Here is a 19978-nt window from a genome sequence, read left to right as displayed (position 1 = left end):
CCACTTAGCAGCTGTCTGATCCCCTCTGTTCCTTAGCTTCCGCAGGTGTGATACGGACAGTAACAATGCCTATCTCACAGGTTGTTATGAAAATTAGATAAGTTCATATACCTAAGGTGCTTAGGATGCCTGGCAAAGGAAGCAATTATGACCACTATTAGTGTTATTACTATGCCCCAAATTCCATTTAAAAAAGTAAAACAGGGACCAGCAGTCAAGGACCTGCACTCAGATGTCAACTTACTTCCACAATGGCATCACTGAGGTGTTTCTGTTGTCGAAAAAGGATGTTAGTAGCTCCAGCAACAAATCCTCGAATGGTGACATCAGAGAGAAGATGATGCTGCTGCAGTGCCATATAAGGCAAACACAGATATCCCTATGAGTTACAAGAGCACAAGATGTTAGAAAAGTAACGGAACAGCCATGTCTCCCCTAACAGCTGGTGTTTCGGTGGTTCAGTCACTAAGTTGTGTTCAACTCTTTGCGACCCCATGGACTGGGCCATGGTAGCCCACCAGGCTCCTCTGTCCATGGGATTTTCCAGGCTAGAATACTAGAATGGGTTGCCATTTGCTTTTCCAGGGCATTTCCCCCATTCAGGGACGGAATCTGGGTCTCCTGCATCACAGGTGGGTTCTTTACCAACTGAGCCACCAGGGAAGCCCCTCGTCAAGCCTAGACAGCTAACAGTAGGAAAGGAAAGTTCCAATCTTCCCCCAACCTCATGCTATTCCTAACACAGCTGATCTTTGAATCAACACAATAATATACCAATAATAACAACCACAGGTCCTGACTGTATTAAGGCCAGTTAATTGCTAACCTGCTCCATGAATGGTCAAATCTTGGCAAGGTGGTCTAACATGAAGGTTTGTCTTGTGTGACCACTTGGCTTTCAGTTCAACTTAAAAGCTTCCACTACAACTAACAAGCTAGGTGTTTTTTTTTTTTCATTTAGGAATGAAGTACTAATATTAAGCCCATTAAAAGTATGCTGTTTAGTAGAAAGCTGTTCCTTCTTCCAGTAAAAGTTTAAAACACAGGCATTTGCACATAACCACCAAAATACTCTTGTGAGAATAGCAAAGCACTGCATAGCAATTATTTCACTGTCCTATAATTTAAAATGATACAGTATTTCAAGATATTTGCTACTAAATGTTCAAAGCAAAAATGACCATGGCAGTAGTTGTGTATTTAAAATTTCCAGTTGAACTGCATTCGAAAATACCACTACCCTGAAAATTAAATATTTTAACTGCCAAGCCACAGCAGGGAGTTAAGTGTACAAAAAAAGTCTATATCCTGAGAAAAAAGTAATGCTAACACTGGAATGATGCACTGAAGGAGGAAATGGAATTTCTGCTGAAAATTCTAAATCAAGATAGATCTCAACAAGTGGCATAATTTGTGTATAAAGCCAGGAGGGAGGACTTGCTGAACTCCTGAGTTTGTTTTCAATCAAGTTCGATGACAGTTTTATTTGTTATTCTAATCATCTTTAAAAAAAATAAAGCAAAACACTGAACCACAGTTATCCAGATAATGTCGTTTCCACCATGAGAACTTCTCTGAGGGAAGGCAACACCACTCCTGCTGCTTCGTGCCCTTCCCTATGTCTAGGATGTAGCACACAGCCAGCTATTAGGGGAAGACGGGAGAGAAGACTTCCAGAAGCTGGAACACATGTCTGGTAAACTGGCTCCATTCTCCTTCTTGACAGTGTTTTCCTCTCCTCTATAACATGTGAAACAGTAGATGCAGCAAACAGAAACCCACGTCTCTGCCTTACACAGATTCAGCATATAGTGCTTCTCAACCCACGCCCTCTTGTGACTGAGGGTGGAAAGGACCCATGCTCCTCATGCCAAATCACTCAAACGGCTGGTAGACTCATGGGTCATACTTTACCTTGTGTACTACGAATTAAAAACTTGTTACCTGTTTCTGAACATAAATACTACAATGCCGGACGTTCTTTCAAACTTTATATGGACTCTCCCGAGTACTCCTACTCCCCCAGCCAGGACTGAGAATCCTTGATAAGGGCACTTTCAGAACTACCAATATTTACAAAGATTGATTCAATTGCTCATAGTATTGCATTTCACAGCTGATTCTGTTAAAGAAGAAAAGTCTATTGTCAACAGTGGAATTCTTGGCTAAGTCGCACGAAAACTAAGAATGTAGTTTTCTAAAAAAGTCAATAGTTTCGAAGTTTTTTTTAAAAAAATGAAGAAATACAGTCCTTAAAATATTACACATATCCATATTCTTTGACCCAGTATTTTACTTCTTACAATTTATCCTACAGATACACCTGTTCATGTGTGAGATTTGTAAAAAGTTACTTATTGCAGCATTACTTATCATTGCAAAAGACAGGAATCCTAACCACTCATGACTAGGGCAATGAATCGGAGGAGGCAATGGCACCCCACTCCAGCACTCTTGCCTGGAAAATCCCATGGACGGAGGAGCCTGGTGGGCTGCAGTCCATGGGGTCGCTAAGAGTCGGACATGACTGAGCAACTTCACTTTCACTTTTCACTTTCATGCATTGGAGAAGGAAATGGCAACCCACTCCTGTGTTGAATCCCAGGGACGGGGGTGCCTGCTGGGCTGCTGTCAATGGGGTCGCACAGAATCGGACATGACTGAATCGACTTAGCAGCAGCAGCAGCAGGGCAATGAATAAATGTTTTTCTATATGATGGAGTACCCTGCAGTAAGTGATGAAGTTCGTCTCCAGGGAATACTTTGTTTAAAAAAAAAAAAAAAAAAGGACATAGATTAGGTAAGGTTGGTTGCCAACGGAGAGGGGAACAAATTTCCTGCTATTCTCTGAGTAGTAGGGAATGGAATGAGAGAGATTTTTTATTATTATAGATGCTTTGGAACCTTCTGAATATTGAACCATGTGAGAGGATTGCAGATTTGTAAAATTATTTTAAATAGTAGTTCAAAATAACCTTAAAATTTTAGCATCGTCACTTTTACTGATGGTCAATCTAGCCTAAATTTAAAGATCTCCAATGTACAGTGGCAGCAAGAGTCTGAGTACATTAAAATACAGCAACCTCTACACCCAAACACACTACTACTTTCCTCTTTTCTAGGGTGCTTTAACTTCTACATTTGGGCTGAGGTATATAATGGCCAAAAAAAAAAAAAGAAACTGCAGAGATATTTGCACACCTATGTTCACAGAAGCACTACTCATAATAGCCAAAATGTAGAAGTAACCCAAATGCCCATCGATGGATAAATGGATAAGGAAAGTGTGGCATGTACATACAATGGAATATGATTTAGCCGTAAGGAAGGGAATTCTGTCGTACGCTACCACATGGACGAACCTTGAGGATATTGTGTTAGGTGAAACAGGCCAGTCACAAAGAGATAAATGCTGTATGATTCCACTTATGTAAGTATTTACAAGTAGTTAAGTTCATAGAAACAATGATGGGTGCCAAGGGTTGGGGTGAGGGGAGAATGGGGAGTTGTGGTTTAAAGAACACAGACTTTCAGTTTTGCATGATGAGAAAGTTCTAGAGATCTGTAGTACAACCATGAGAATACACTTAATACCACATAATTGTGCACTTAAAAATGATAAAGTGGACAAATCTTCTGTTTTTTGACCACGGTTAAAATTAAGAAACAGATAGCATCAAAAACCACACCTCAGCTTGGTAAATCTGGCAGACCTGCTGTGAGCTGATCTGTTACAGCACTCAAAAGCATACTGCCTTCTCCGTTGTGACCTGGGAAGGGCTACAATGTCATGAGGACCAACTGCCACTTACTTATCTCTCAGGTCTGAGATGATAAGCATGTTTGTGAACCGCAAGCCTCCATACTGTAGGGATGTCAGTTCTCTCCAAACTTTATCTAGCACTTAAAGGTAACCCCTAGAGAAGGCAATGGCACCCCACTGCAGTACTTTTGCTGGGAAAATCCCATGGACAGAGGAGCCTGTTAGGCTGCAGTCCATGGGGTTGCTAGAGTCTGACACAACTGAGCAACTTCCCTTTCACTTTTCACTTTGATGCATTGGAGAAGGAAATGGCAACCCACTCCAGTGTTCTTGCCTGGGAATCCCAGGGATGGGGGAGCCTGGTGGACTGCCGTCTATGGGGTCGCACAGAGTCGGACACGACTGAAGCGACTTAGCAGCAGTAGCAGTAGCAAAGGTAACCCCTATCTAAATCTTAAGTATAAGAAAGAACTTAAGTTGATCCTGAAATTGATGTGGAAATGCAAAGGGCTAAGAAACTCTTGAAGAACAATAGCAAGAGGGGAAGCCTTTTCTCTGCCTGACACGACATAATGGTAATTAACACAGTGCGGGACTGACCCAAGGATAGACAGATACATGGATGAAGCAGCAACAAAGCACAGAGACAGACGCCCTTCCTCAACATACACAAAAATGAATTCCAGGTAGACAAACCCAAAATGTGGAAGTCAAAACTACAAAGCCTGAAGTCTCACAAATCATGAGAATGAGGGAGACAATCCAGAAGGTTTAAATAATTACTACACAAAAGGAAATTCAAAAGGTTACCAAGAATATGAAAAGACGGTCAGCCTCAACAGTGACTACAGAAGAAAAGACAAGAGCCACGAGACTGGCTAAATATTAGGAGGTTTGACAATAACAACCATTGGTGAGAATGTGAAGCAAAAGGAACTCTTATCCATTGCTGTGGGAATAGAAATTGTCACAACCACTTTAGAAAACAGATTGGAATTATTCTAGTAAAGCTAATCTACCCATTCCTTATAATCCAGCATTCCCACTTCTAAGCACTGACTCCTAAAGAAATGCTTGCACATATACAGCCAAGATTACTGAATAAGAATTTAATAGAAGCGTTATTTGGAGAAGGCAATGGCAAACCACTCCAGTACTCTTGCCTGGAAACCCCCATGGATGGAGGAGCCTGGTAGGCTGCAGTCCACGGGGTTGCTAAGAGTCGGGCACGACTTGAGCGACTTCACTTTCACTTTTCACTTTCATGCATTGGAGAAGGAAGTGGCAACCCACTCTAGGATTCTCGCCTGGAGAATCCCAGGGATGGGGGAGCCTGGTGGGCTGCTGTCCATGGGGTCGCACAGAGTCGGACACGACTGAAGCGACTTAGCAGCAGCAGCAGCAGCAGAAGCGTTATTTGTAGTAACCAGAAACCAGAAACGATGTAGATATCCATCCACAGAATTTACATATTGCAGAATAGCCAAAACCAGAAAACTACAGAGGAATAATAAAACACAATTTCATGCGAAATTATGATGAAACTAAAAATCACGCTGAGAGAGGAAGGGGAAAAATTGTGGTGCTGCTTGAATAAAACTCAAAAACATGTATCTGTTACTTTATAGAAGTTATTTGTAGGTTCCCTAAATTTGAATATGACACACTGTAAGCAAGCAAACCAAATATAAACTCAGAAGCAATATATAAAGAAGTTTAATACATGAAGCAGAAAAAATTTTGGTTTCCGACTACATTTAATATTAATTCTTTCATAAGTTTATTGTTTTACTAAAACAGTTACAGACTGAAACAAGACAATTCTGAATTAAGTGATCTTCTGGTGGAGGCGATTATTACTAAATTTTAAAAAGTACCAGATATATGCAATTTAAAAAACTAAGAAGTAGGTGTTTATCTTTTTTTAAAAGTTAAAAAATCACCCATAGATATCTATGAATACATGGGTACATTTTCTAAATTTGCATCTTTCTCCTTTGGTTCCCTCATTGCCCTCCTCTCATCCCACGGTCCTGTCCTAAAGTTGCCACCAGTCTCATCTCCTCTCCCTCAGCAACCTAGTTTCTTCCTTACATCCCTAATTCAGCTCTCAGGAAAAGTTCAAGCATATTTTAGAGTCTGGTATCTACAGTGTTTATGTAATAAGCCTCATCTCTAAGACTGAGAAGAAATGCACCATCAATTTCAAGTCCCAGAGAGAAGACTGGAAATTTGGAGCTTTGGAATCTCTCCAAGCATAACTTTCATATGCTAACACAGTCAGGGGACCAGTCAACTCACTATTCTCTTCAAAGCTTGCTATCTTACTTCAGCAATACTGTGTGGGTATCCAAGCTTCTCTTTGGCTACATTTGAAATGACTTTTCAGGATGCTTTGCTAATCCAGGTCTTCTCTACAAGTGTTTTTAAGATCTTCAAGAGAAGGAAAAAAGAAAAGCCTAAAGGCAACTCATTTTTAAGTATACTTCATATTCCAAAGCTGCTGACATCAAAGAATCAGCAATTGTATTTGAAACTGTGATTAAACAAGTTAAATTTGAATCATTACATAATAAAACAGAAAACCTAAAAGGAAAATGTTTAATTTACCATAATGATTGTGGTAAGCCCATCATATATTCAGTACTGGTATAACATACACAAAGAGAATATTCTGCCAAACAGTTTATTAACAGCACATACAACACATTAACATTGCTTTGTTTAATTCAGCAACCTCGCAGACAAACCAAAATCCCCCACCCCAGTTAATCTCCCTCCTGGTATCTCCACAATGATAAAAACTACAGTGGGTGGGTGAAGCTGCAAAAGTAAGGGCTCCAAAAAGTATAGGCAGTCATGACACCCCCCATGTGAGTTCAGAAAACCCACAGTTTGTGGCTGTTGAATATACTTAGTAGTCTGAGGGCCCAGAGTTTTCTACCCAGGCTCCTAAACTCTAGTTTTAAGCAAATATGCATTAGTTCAATCAAGAAAGCGATTAAGATAATTTCAGCATCCCCTAACAGACCACAAAATGAACAAAGACAGCATTTTCTGCTAACTATTCAGCAGTACTGACTTGGGGCAAGTACTCATTTGTAAAACTGGATAAACCCAGAAAGAATTTATCACATAGTGGAGGACTGATGTCAAGTCAATGCTATCCATTTTCTTTTCCATATAAAGTTTTACTTCCAGCATACAGGAAGGTATTTAGAGAAAAACATAAATTTTGTTCTAGTTACTGGACAGATGTATCTGTCTTTCATGGTTAAACTGAAAAGCCATGGATATAAGAATTTAGAACCTAGTACAGGGAGGGCCTGGCACATAGGAAGGTAATAAATACTTCTTTGACTGAAAAATGAAATGGGACTTTTCATCTTCATTAAAAAAAAAAATTCATGAATGACAATAAAGTAGCTTCTCCTGTTAGGATTAAAAAAAAAAACCCTTCACATGTAGCTTCCAGAATCCTAATATAGTATTACTGACACAAAGAAATGATATCCTAGAAATAAGATACTGAATCAAAGATGCAATTTGTTTTACTATGGTGTGTTTAAATTATTTTAAAAAATTAGAAATACGTTTTGTATGTTTTTCCATAAAAAGATTAAAGATTAATTTTTAAGGCAAGTTAACCGAAACAGTATATTGTTATCTATGAAGGGTGCTGATATTTAAGTTAGCCATCTAAGCTTTTTATTCTTTCTTATAAAATTGAAGCTTTTGGAATTACGGTATTTTAATATACATTCATTAAATGTAATCAAGGCTGTCTTGTTTTTTCCCCTGAAGGTAAACCTGACTAATGAAAAACACACCAAACACAGTGATTGCTGACCTCAGTTTCCAAACTCTAATCAAAATCCCCTGCAGTCTTACATCATGGTTACAGATGTCAGAGTACTACATATCTGCTATGTTATTTATACAGTTTTCAATGAGAATTTTCAGACTTAAATGTGTTCAACACTGAAAGTTAAATTCTGAAAGGATTTTGTGCTATCCTTATGGGCATTAATAAAGGACATTAACTCTTACCTTTGTGAAGATGGCCAGGGGCATGCCATACTGGTCCTCCTCCAAGCCAGAAATCAGCCCTGGTATTAGGACCACCTGGCCGGTATTAGCTTGAGGTTGAACAGTAATCGGAGGACTATCTGAGGGCAAAGAGTCCTTTGGAAATGAGTTTGTCTGTTCTGGCCCCACCTGTTCTCGTTCTTTCAAGGAGGAATCCTCTAAGACACTAGGATCCAAGGTCTCCCAGTCACTTTCTGAAGACTCTGGAGATGGGCGAGAAGGAGGTTTCAGATATTGATTGCTATCACTGGCTTCCTGTTCACTGCTATCATCTTCTACCTGGAATAAAGGTTCTTCAGTCTTGATGGCTGCATCTCCTCCATGGTTTCCCAGGATTTTCTTGACAGTTCCCAAGCTGGTATTTGAAATGTCAGAAACAGGCAGAGAAACAAATTCATCTGCAGGGGGATTGCTTTCCTGAAGCCCAGCATCTTCAGACATACTCTTTCGGGGTCTGTACTGAGAACTGTCACTGAGTCCATGTTCAATCATGCCTAAAACATACAATATTGGAGAACAGTTTGGCTTAGAAAGAGATATTAGAAGATAAGAGCTGTGTATTCTGCTCTAAGTAGTGGAACTCTTATAAAAAATTTTAATGAGCTATGCTTGCTCAAATTTTAATTGAATACAAGAAAATCTCAGACAAAAGAGAAATCAATTGCCAAAGTGAAAATATCCTATTAAAATAGACAGTAACCCTAACCACTTTGTCCTTGAAAATTTTCATCATTCAAAGGTCCAGTATAAGTAAGAGAGTGGGAACTGCTACCCTCTTACCTGGAAAAAGGGATAACACAGTCATCAGGGCACCCACCAATTTATTCACTGGAGAAATATAAAAGAGAACCTGAAATGGAGTCAATCAAAATTAAATTAGAAAATCCACAAGTCCACAATGACACTTTAAAAAAAAGAAAAAAGCAAAGAAGCGAGAGAAGAAAATCTTCTTTATGGAAGTATAACAGCTAATAAATGCAGAATTTATGACAGAATCAGAAAATCATGGTTCAAGTAAAAATTACCAGTGGATGCTGAAACTATTGTGCAAGGCTCTTGGGCAACAGGATATTCACATTAGCTTCAAATTTATCATCCCAAAGTTCACCTATTAATTGCAAAGGAAAATAACAAGTACTAATAGGAAGAAACCTGGCAATCACCAGCTTAGTCAAATGGTCAAACTTCCTATCACCAATAAGAGAACAAGCAGTTATGGGCCTCCAGTTATGATGCCCCAGAAGGACACATCACTACCTATACAATATTCTTGCCAAAAAAGTTTAATCTGAAATGAGCCAAAGGAAAATAATCATACAAATCTAATATTAAAATGCAACTAATCTGGATTATTAAAAAAAAAAAATCCATGTCATAAAAACAGAGAAACAAAACAAGTGAGGTGGTAGAACTGTTTGAGATTAAAGAGAGCTAACAATGCAATCACTACATGATCCATGGTCCCCAGGTTAAGAAAAGCAGTTTATAGCACATTATTATACCTGGGGAAATCGGAAAAGGCACTGTGCATTAGATATCATTTATTATCTCAATGTTAAATTTCTTGAATATGAAAATACTTTTGTTATGTAGGAATAGACCCTATTCTTTTTTTAAAGGTTTTATTTGTTTTTGGCTGTGCTGGGTCTTCATTGCTGCGTGGGCTTTTTCTTCAGTTGCAGAGTGCTGGAGCTACTCTCCAGGTGTGGTGTGACAGCTCCTCATTGTGGTGGCGTCTCTTGTGGAGCATGGGCTCTAGGGCACACAGGCTTAGCTGTCCCACAGCATGTGGGATATTCCTGGATCAGGGATTGAACCTGTGTCTTCTACACTGGCAGGTCGATTCCTTACCACTGAGCCACCAGGGAAGCCCCAGGAATATACCTTTATTCTTAAGAAATATATCTGAAAACGTTTAGGGATGAAGTACCGTGGTTCTACAAATTAGTTGAAAATTATGATGATTCAGGGGGAAGAATGACATATATAAAACCATGTAATGCAAAAGTGTCAAAATGCTAACAACGGATGAAGGATGTAAAGTGTCCATTATAAAATTATTCTATCAACTTTCTTGTAGGGTTTTCAGAATAAAAATTGAGGGACAGGGTTCAGTTAGATATAGAACTAAAACTAACACTACTGATAATCAAATTAGACGAAAAAACAAGCATAGTTGCTGAGGTGAGTTTTTTTTCTTTGTTTTAACAATTAAATCATTTAGTAGCACTAAGTCATATCTAATAAAGCATGATGCCCACAATCACCTGTGCTCTCCTTAAACACTGATGATTTAACGAGTAGTGTGCAAATGCAGAGAAACCAAGACTTGCATTAAAGGATGTCTTTACCAAGTGAATATAAAAAGGGTATACCTATGACTTGCCATGTTAAATAAAGCCTACTTGATCATAAATGCCACTGCATGTGGCTAGACTAAGTATTATTTTGCAAATTTTTTCTTCAGATATATGTAACCATGTATGCTGTTTTGAAAAACATTTTTTAAAAATTATAAGTTGCAATAAAAATTTGAAACTTACAAGAAAGTGAAGTAGCTCAGTCATGTCCAACTCTTTGCGACCCCATGGACTGTACCCTACCAGGCTCCTCCATCCATGGGATTTTCCAGGCAAGAATACTGGAGTGGGTTGCCATTTCCTTCTCCAGGAGATCTTCCCGACCCAGGGATTGAACCCGGATTTCCTGCATTGTAGGCAGACACTTTACCTTCTGAGCTACCAGGGAAGATTTGAAATTTACAATTAAACAACAAAAAAACAAACCTGATTAAAAATGGGTATAGGATTAGGGAAGACATTTCTCCGAGGAAGATATACAAGGGGCCAACAAAAACATGAAAAGGTCCTCACATAACTAATTACTAGGAAGATGTGAATCAAAACCAGGAGATACTACCTCACACCCATTAGGATAGCTACTATCAAAAAACAAGCAAATAACAAAAGCTGGATAGAATGTGGATAAATTGGAACCCTTGTGCACTGTTGGTAGGAATGTAAAATGGTGTTGCCACTATGGAAAATACATCAGTTCCTCAAAACATTAAAAACAGAACTACCATGTGATTCAGAGATGTCACTTCTAGGTATACACTCCAAAAAACTGAAACCAAGGCCTTGAAGACATTTACACAGACCCATGTTCACAGCAGTATTACTCATGAGAGCCGAAAGGCGGAAGCAACCCAAGTGTCCATGAATGAATGAAGGGATAAAAAAATGCTCTATGTACATTCAATGGAATATTATTCATCCTTAAAAAGGAAGGAAATTCTGACATCTGTTGTACATGGATGAACCTTGAGGACACTGTGCTAAATGAAATAAACCAAACAGGTATGATTTCACTTGTGAGAAACCTAGAATAGTCCAATTTATAGAGACAGAAAGTAGAAGGGTGGTCGCCAGCGGTGGAAGAAGGGGTGAAAGTGGAGTTATTGTTTAATGGGTAGAGTTTCGGTTTTGCACAATGAAGAGAGTTCTGAGGACAGATGGTAATACCACAACAACATGAACATACTTAATGCTATGAAACTGCACACTTAAAAATGGTTAAGATGGTTAATTATATGTTATATGTATTTTACAACTAAGAGCTTTTTTTAAAGGTTGAACTATTTCACCAGTACGTGTTTCATTTTTTAAAAAATTTACCTTCCTGTTTGAAGAAAGAATACATATTCATTCAGAAAACCAGAATACAGAGAAGTATTTCCTTCTTAAAAAATATGCATGGTCACCAAACTGTCGCTGTCTTTCCCTCCAATCTCGTTTCAATGAATAAATACATTTATTTATAAAATCAGAATCCTGGGCTTGATATGTAGTTGGATCACCATTTTTCACTTTACAACAATAAAATCACTCAGAATCTTTTTTGTTGTTTGGAATTATATACAAGATAAATCAAAACTTAATTCTCTTAGAGCTCTGTGTCAACTCAGATAAATTCTGGAAAATAAATCTCTTAAGAGGACAATTACTGGGCCAAATGGATAAACATTTTTATGATAATGAATTATACTGGACATTGTGAATGACTGACCCTCCAACATTCATTCCATCTCTACTGAGCACAGTAATACTGACCACAGATCCAGGGATAGCTCCTGACTAGTCTAAACCAGAGGTCAGCAAACTTTCTATAGAGGGTGAGATAGTAAGCATTTTTCATTTGTGGGCCATTTGATCTCTGTTCCAACTACTTAACTCTCCCACTGTAGTGCAAAAGCAGCCATAAACAATACGTTGAAGAATAGCTGAAACTGTGTTCCAAGAAAACTTTATTTGCAACAATAGGTGGTGAGCCAGATTTGGCCCTGGGGCTGAAGTGTGCAGAGACCTTGGTCTAAAATCCCTTATAATTTTTTAATCTAAAATCATGGCAATCCTGTCCCTTTGTACCAGAGAGTGCATCTGGAACCCAGACTTAAGCCAATCAATACAGGCATTTCTTCAGCAACAATTATTGGTTCTGGGTAGGCATATGGCCTCACAGGCCCAAATGAATTGAAGGGAAGAATTCCCATTAGATTAGGGAAAAGATATTATCTCTGCCACCAGCATAGCTCAACTACTGTTGGCAGTAATCCTATACTACAAGGGAAATCAGGCTCAAGATAAAGCTAGCACTGTGAACTGTAGACCAAAGAGATGAAAAAAATCTAGGTAATTAATTATATTATCAAACCATTCAGTCAGCATACTCTCAAGTCTGAAGCAAGCCAATACATTTTTTAAGTCAATTTAGACTGAGTTTTGGGGACTTCCCTAATGGTCCAGGGGAAGACTCTGGACTTCTATTGCAGAGGGTGCAGGTTCCGTTCCTGGTCAGGTAACTAAGATTCTGCATGCCAATGCAGCACGGCCACATATGCATACATACATAGAGTTCCCTATTGCCTATATAGAGAATAGGTTTTAACCTATAGGTTAATATAGGTTTTAACCTATATAGTTAAAACCACCTTGATAACTGAATACTATCAAACTGCCCCCAGAAAACACTGCACGAATTCACACTTCTATAGTAGTAAAAAAGAATATGCACTTTAAGCTCACCTCAATTTGATAGCCAAAAAAGTCTTAATTTATACTTCAATTTTAAGAAATGTCAATAAATGTTAAGTATTCCATCCATTCAAATCTCACCTTTTTTTCAAGAAGAATTAGTTTAAATAGGATTAAAACCTGAAGAAAGAAAAATATTGTATTAAAATAAGAAATCCAAGCCTATTATTCATTTGCCATTGTCCCTCCTCAAACATAACCATGTAACATTGAGTCAATAATATTAAATAATTCTAGTGCTTTAAAAATAATAGAAAATTATGAACTTATACTGAGAAATTAAGTATCTGAGTTCTCTAAAAAATGTGAATACCACTTAAATCACTATCAAATTGGAGGAAGTTGTGCCATTTTTTGCTTGAAATATCTGCAAGCCCCTTAAAGGAAAGGTACTATTCCCTTACTTCTGTTTGTCCAGGGCACTCACAGAGCAGACAGATACTCACTATACGTGTTAAGGGAACAATCACTGTGTGTATGCCCCAGTCAAAAGACATTAAGTATAGATATTTTGCTGGGAAATGTTTTACTCTCAGGGCAACATACAAAATAGTCTACAAGATTAATTAAAACATATTCCTTTCAGATGTGGTACACACACACACACACACACACACACACACACACACACACACACACACAATGGACTACTACTCAGGCATAAGAAACAATGCCATTTGGAGCAATACGAATGGACCTGGAGATTATCATACTAAATGAAGTAAGTCAGAGGGAGAAAGACAAATGCCATATGATATCACTTACATGCGGAATCTAAAATCCAATGTAAATAAACTTCTCCATGAACTAGACTCACAGGCTTACAGAACAGATTTGTGGTTGCCAAGTGTGTGGCGGGGGTGGTGGGAGAGGAGTGAATTGGGAGTTTGAGATTGGTGGATGCAAACCAGCACGTATAGAATGGATAAACAACAAGGTCCTGCTGTATAGCATAGGGAACTATTCTCAACATGCTGTAATAAATCATAGTGAAGAGGAATAAAATAAAACATGTGTCTTTCCACTCTAATTTCATAATATCCAAAATATCAACTACTGTAGAAAAAAGTATCTTATCCTGCACTGAAATAAACAGACACTGTGTACTTTTAGAAATTTCTATTATATAAGCACTATCAACACTTTCAACTTTCTATCATTATGACAGCTGTCTCAGAAAAATTAAAACATGGTTATGCCATAATCTGCATTAGACCATGCAGCTCATGGAACCTTCCTAGGTAAATGAACATAATTTTAGTACATCATAAATTTAAATAAGGTATCATACCTTGTGTCGAAAATGAAGCACAAGATCCCGAGGAGATAAACCTATAATGTTAAAAAAAGGAAAGAAAAGCTAATCTGTGACTATAGCCTACTGTTTTTGTCAAAGGAAGTTTTAATCTCCTCAAAAAAGTTAGGTAGAAGTAGGACTATGCAAAATTTAAATATTTATGTAATATCTGATCATGTACACATACAAACAGAACTTCAACACTGTCGGACAGAATGTCCTGCAATAATGGAAATATTCTAAATCTACATTGTCCAATAGAGTAGACATAAGTGGCCACTGAGTACTTGAAATATGGTAACTGGCAAACTGATTTTTAAACTTTATTTAATTTCTATTAATTCTAATCTAAATGCAAACAATTACTTGTGGCTAGAGGCTCATGTTGTGGCCGAGCAACTCTCACGCCTTCTCCCCATTCTAAAGCCATCTTACAAATTACACAAGTTTAGAAATCATGAAGCTTGTACTTCACAGTGGCAGTCAATCATTTAAACAAGGCTTTTGGGCACTATACCCCATAGATATTATTTCTGAATCACAGTCTTCTCTGATCACCTGCCATAGGACAAGATAAATTAATTCAGAGAAAAATAGGAGTTTTATAGTTCACATTACACATAGGACTGCAAAAGTGAACCTCGCACAGTTTGGCTACTTTATGCTAAAATTTCAAGTGAGCATAAATCACTACGCAATCAAGACTTTTTAAAAAATAATTATGAAAAGGACTTTTACTGAGTGCCCGACACACCAATGGATGCTCTTGGTTGTGAAAATGGCATAAAACCCCCAACTTGAAAAATCTTAGAATAGAAAGACACTAATAAGCAGATCTCTCTCTCCCTTGCTCTCCCTGTTATGACAAGGAACTGACCTGATCAGCATTAACGTAAGGAAAAGAAAAGATTTCCATTATTATTCTGAAAAGCTGAAATAGGCTTTATACAATAATACTTCTAAATTTTGGTTGCAGAATTTAGATACCGTATAGAAATGTAATTCTGATCATGAAGTTTTACATGCAACCAACGTGCCAAACAAGAAGAAAAGAGGGCATTTCTTCTGACTTGTAGAAAAAGCGACTTACCAAGATATACCTGAGATCCTTCTAACGAAGTTCCTCCCAGGGAACTATTCATATGTTCATAGAGCTCCTATAAAATAAGATTTAGTTTAGAACACTTTACCATCAGTTTAGACACTGAATCAGAAATAGGATGACCAGGGGAAAACTGGTTGTTTGAAGCAGTTTTGTCTCTCTGAAACTCTGCCAGTTTCCAGCACTCCTCCTTTCTGTACCTCTATATTTTAGAGCTTGATCCATTCCCATGGTGGTATGGATTCCTAGGATAAATTCCCTCTACATCCTTGCTAAATAACTGTCTCTCTCTCACTAGAATCCAGGGGAGATCCACGCTGTATATGTAATAATGGTAGCCTTGACAAAAACATTATTTTTCAGTAAAATAGTCATGTAGTTTTTCTGTGCTTTTTGATATGCGAGTTAGGATCCAGAAGCCTGATATATAAACATTGCAGGGTATTAATGAGATAACAAATGTAGAGAAGCAATGCCATAGCAAAATGGCTATTATCCATTAACAGAAATATTTGTTATAATCAACTGTAGTCATCATTTCCAGTAAAAGATAGTTTTGTTAAATTCACTAAGCAGAAATTGTACATTTTGGGCAGATCTTTGGCCCTTCAATGTTATTTTCAAAGAGGAATGTCTTTCTTAAGTTAATAAATCATCTCTCATAATATTAAAGATCTACTCGATTCATGAATCTGTCTTCAGCACATCCATGGAGGATAAAAAGTTACCTTTAGAATGGAAATTTGGGAAAAATCCTTCTCTTCAAAATATGCATGTGTAATGAGTTGAAGTTTTGCTTGGAGTAAGCCATAGAGAGGCTTAAAGAAAAAGAGAGATTACCATTAGTTTGATAATAGTAAAAACAAAACAAACACCCCACAACTTTTTAACTTGAAAAGACCAGAAAGGAAAAAGTTATTGACAACTTTAGTATCCTTATTATTCACAGTTGAGTGTTGTTAAGTCATGTGTTCTAGTTCCTGGGGTGCAGGTACAAAGTAACCACCACTCAGAGCACTGGGTTGAGGGTGTGGGCACAGACCTCCTGCGTGTTGCTCTAGTCACTCAGTCACATAACTCTGGGCACTTAACCTCTCCACATCTGCTGCCTAATGTAAACACGTGTATATGGAAGGATAATCCCACGGAGAAAGGAGCCTGGCAGGCTACAGTCCAAGGGGGTCACACAGAGCTGGACATGAGTGACTAACACTTTCACATTCAAAAGTACTTACTAGACTATCTGGCTATAGAAAGCACTTAAATGTTAGCCATTAGTATCATAAAATTTAAAAAATCGTAATTCTGCACACTGTTCTGCTAGGTTGTGGGTACATTTAATCATCATTGCAGCACTCAGTTCTTATATCTAGTTGAACACTCATGATTAAGTTTATTTTGCCTTTTTTGGCCTTCAATAGAGGCTTGAACGGAGAAGGCAATGGCACCCCACTCCAGTACTCTCGCCTGGAGTATCCCATGGACGGAGGAGCCGGGTAGACTGCAGTCCACGCGGTCGCTAAGAGTCAGACACAACTGAGCGACTTCACTTTCACTCTTCACTTTCATGCATTGGAGAAGGAAATGGCAACCCACTCCAGTGTTCTTGCCTGGAGAATCCCAGGGACAGGGGAGCCTGGTGGGCTGTCGTCTATGGGGTCGCACAGAGTCGGACACGACTGAAGTGACGTAGCAGAGGCTTAAAATCTAAAAAAAAAGACTAGTCTGTGTCCTTTATTATATTCTACATAATATTCTTTTGTGTATCTGAAAACAAAGTTACTCCTTAATTCTTACCTATTTAAAACCCTCTTCCTACCATTTCCATCCTTTTATGTTCTTTTCTTATGCTGGGAAAGATTGAAGGCAAAAGGAGAAGAGGGTGGCAGGGGATGAGATGGTTGGATAGCATCACTGACTCAATGAATTTGGGCAAACTCCAGGAGATAGTGAAGGACAGGGAGGCCTGATGTGCTGCAGTCCATGGGATCGCAAAGAGTTGGACACGACCCAGCGACTGAACAACAATAAAATGTTCTTTTCTAGATGTTTTCTGGTTTCTATGCCCTTTTCAGGATGCAGACACTAATGCTATATATATTCTCTAACTAGTTAAAACAAGTAATACTGGAATAGTTTTATCCTCCAGTATCCAAGTTAATGGGCTTTCCTGGTGGCTCAGTGGTAAAGAATCCGCCTGCCAATGCAGGAGATGTGGGTTCAATCCCTGTCGGGAAGATTCCCTGGAGGAGGACATGGCAACCCACTCCAGTATTCTTGCCTGGAAAATCCCATGGACAGAGGAGCCTGGCGGGCTACAGTCCCTGAGGCTGTACAACTTAGCGGCTAAAACAACAACAAAAGTCATTAAAAATCATTATGTTCCAATATAAGATAGCAATCAGAAAAAAAAAGATCTTGCACTTAGTAAATTAAAAGTATTGATTGAGAATCTCAGAAGATATTTATTGAATGAATAAACATCAACCAGAGCACTCTGTGCTAGACTCTGGCAGGCAACAACAAAAATCCTGGTTAATATATCATTATTACTATCTAAACATATTTTTACATATAGGCTAAAAGGCACTATGAACCATCAGATGTTTCTGTGTGAGCCAGCTCTCTCCATCTCCCTGCCTGTTTTATCTGTCCGAGAAAAATGGATTTTCACTGCACTTTTATCATTAGCAGTTACATGTCTCTGCAAGACATATTTTGTCTGATATGTAACTTTATTTGTGAAACAAGGACAGTAAATACTTAGATCTCTCTTCTTATGAGGTTTAAAATGACAAGTCTATCTAAAAAGTGCCTGCTATAGAATATTTGACATATAGGCACTTGATAAATGGCACCCTTATGATTATTATTGTTCTTTGAAGAATGATTGTTCAGGAAGCCTTTCAAAATGGTGTATTCGTCCAACATTCAGCACTCCTATACACTGGTCGTCTGGTCCAGTATAAAAAAAATTCACTGATATATATTTTCTCAGGCTACCCTTCAAGAAACTGTGTACAGGAATCAGATTAGCAATCTACCAATTTTCTGATACTAAAATCTTTTATAATCATTTCTTTTCTAGGAGACTATTCTTGCCCTATGTGTCAAATTACTATCTTGGAAGAAATACCCTGATCCTTCAGATCCTATTAGTAAGGTCCATATGATTAAATTATTTTTAACATATTTATCTATTTAGCTGTGCCGGGTCGTAGTTGTGGCCTATGGGATCTAGTTTGCAGACCAGGGATCAAACCCATAACCCCCACAGTGGAAGCACAGTCTTAACCACTGGACGGCCAGGGAAGTCCCTCTCCTCATTCCAATAATGCTTCATTGTCAAGTAAAAAGCTGCCATGAGTGTTTGATATTAACAGCTTATTCAGTTACTTACCAGCTTGCTTAGGACACAGACACTTTTTTGAACAGTCTCTCTGGTGATATCTGCTTGTCGTACTTTCAATGCCTATTATAAACAAATAGTCATTATTAGAAAATTTTCACAGAAATATTTAAAAATCATTGTGTTTCAATATAAGCTAGCAATCAGAAAAAAAATACTTGTGCTTAATAAATTTAAAAGTACTTACTGAGAATCTCAGAAGATATTTATTGAATGAATAAACGTCAACCAGAACACTCTGTTAGACTCTGGCAGGCAATGGGAATGTAACAGTGAGAGACCATCTCTGCTCTCAAGGAATTTACAGTCTGGTGGAGAATACTTTATGTATAAATTGCCACAACCATAATGCAAACCAGTCATCCTTGGTTCCAGTTTTAAAATGGATACCCCTTTCAGAGACTTTTGTTTCTGGTGAGAAGGGGACAGTTTAAGAGCTTGTTTCTTCAGAGATGGAAGAATCGTCAGCAGTTTTGTTATGCTGGTAATTCTCCACTGTTGGGAGTCTGTCCTGGCACACCTGTATCCTACTGTAGTCCAGTTCTGAGCCGTAACTCAGGTCCCGGTGATTTTGAGGATGACCACATAAGATTTCTGCAGTTCTCTGCTAGGAAACAAGACTTATCAACCCCAGGAAAAGCTGTGAGGGCAGCAAGAGTGACTCTCCCCCTTCTCGTGTACTGCCTGACATCTCCTCGGATCTGTGTCTTCCTGAGAACTGCCTGAGAACTGATGATCTGTTGTTAAATACACTGAGAGCAGAGTCTTTCTTCAATCTGCTTCTACCTCTTTACCTTTACTGGATTCATCCATTAGGTCTCACCTTTGTTCAAAGGGAATGAAAGGCTTTCTCCTAGGCTCTAGGGCCTCTGATGTCTGATTTATCTGTCTAGTTATCAGATAAGGAGACAACAACTTGGAGAAACAGGCAACCCTAAAAGAAGTGGGTCAGACTCAGGAGGTAAGGGAGACAGGCAGTATGGAGTGCCATTTTAAGGATGTCTAGGCAGAGCATGAGAACCGCTGTTAATAACAACAGCACTGGAGAAATAATTGTACTGTGATTATACAACTTACTGGAGAAGGGAATGGCTACCCATCCTAGTATTCTTGCTGGGAAAATTCCATGGACAGAGGAACCTGGCAGGCTACAGTCCATGGAGTTGCAAAGAGTCAGATACAACTGAGCGACTAATACACACATACAATTTACAGGGGTAAAAGG

The 19978-nt window shown here is 38.4% G+C and overlaps 1 protein-coding gene across 1 annotated transcript in view; it reads right to left on the bottom strand.

Annotated features, from left to right (window-relative positions):
- AVL9 (AVL9 cell migration associated) overlaps positions 1–19978 on the bottom strand; it is a 55657-nt gene that overhangs the window by 13473 nt on the left and 22206 nt on the right. Inside the window, exons 4-11 of the mRNA XM_018047125.1 lie at positions 18745–18816; positions 16073–16162; positions 15333–15399; positions 14237–14277; positions 13027–13065; positions 8633–8702; positions 7814–8346; positions 245–379 (exon numbers count right to left, since the gene is read on the bottom strand). Coding sequence (XP_017902614.1) covers positions 245–379; positions 7814–8346; positions 8633–8702; positions 13027–13065; positions 14237–14277; positions 15333–15399; positions 16073–16162; positions 18745–18816 — 1047 coding nt within the window. The remainder of the gene's footprint in view (positions 1–244; positions 380–7813; positions 8347–8632; positions 8703–13026; positions 13066–14236; positions 14278–15332; positions 15400–16072; positions 16163–18744; positions 18817–19978) is intronic.

This window comes from Capra hircus, chromosome 4, assembly GCF_001704415.2.
Source record: "Capra hircus breed San Clemente chromosome 4, ASM170441v1, whole genome shotgun sequence".
Classification (NCBI taxonomy): domain Eukaryota; kingdom Metazoa; phylum Chordata; class Mammalia; order Artiodactyla; family Bovidae; genus Capra; species Capra hircus.
Note: the sequence above shows the minus strand (reverse complement) of the source record. Positions and strands in the feature narration are given on the sequence as shown.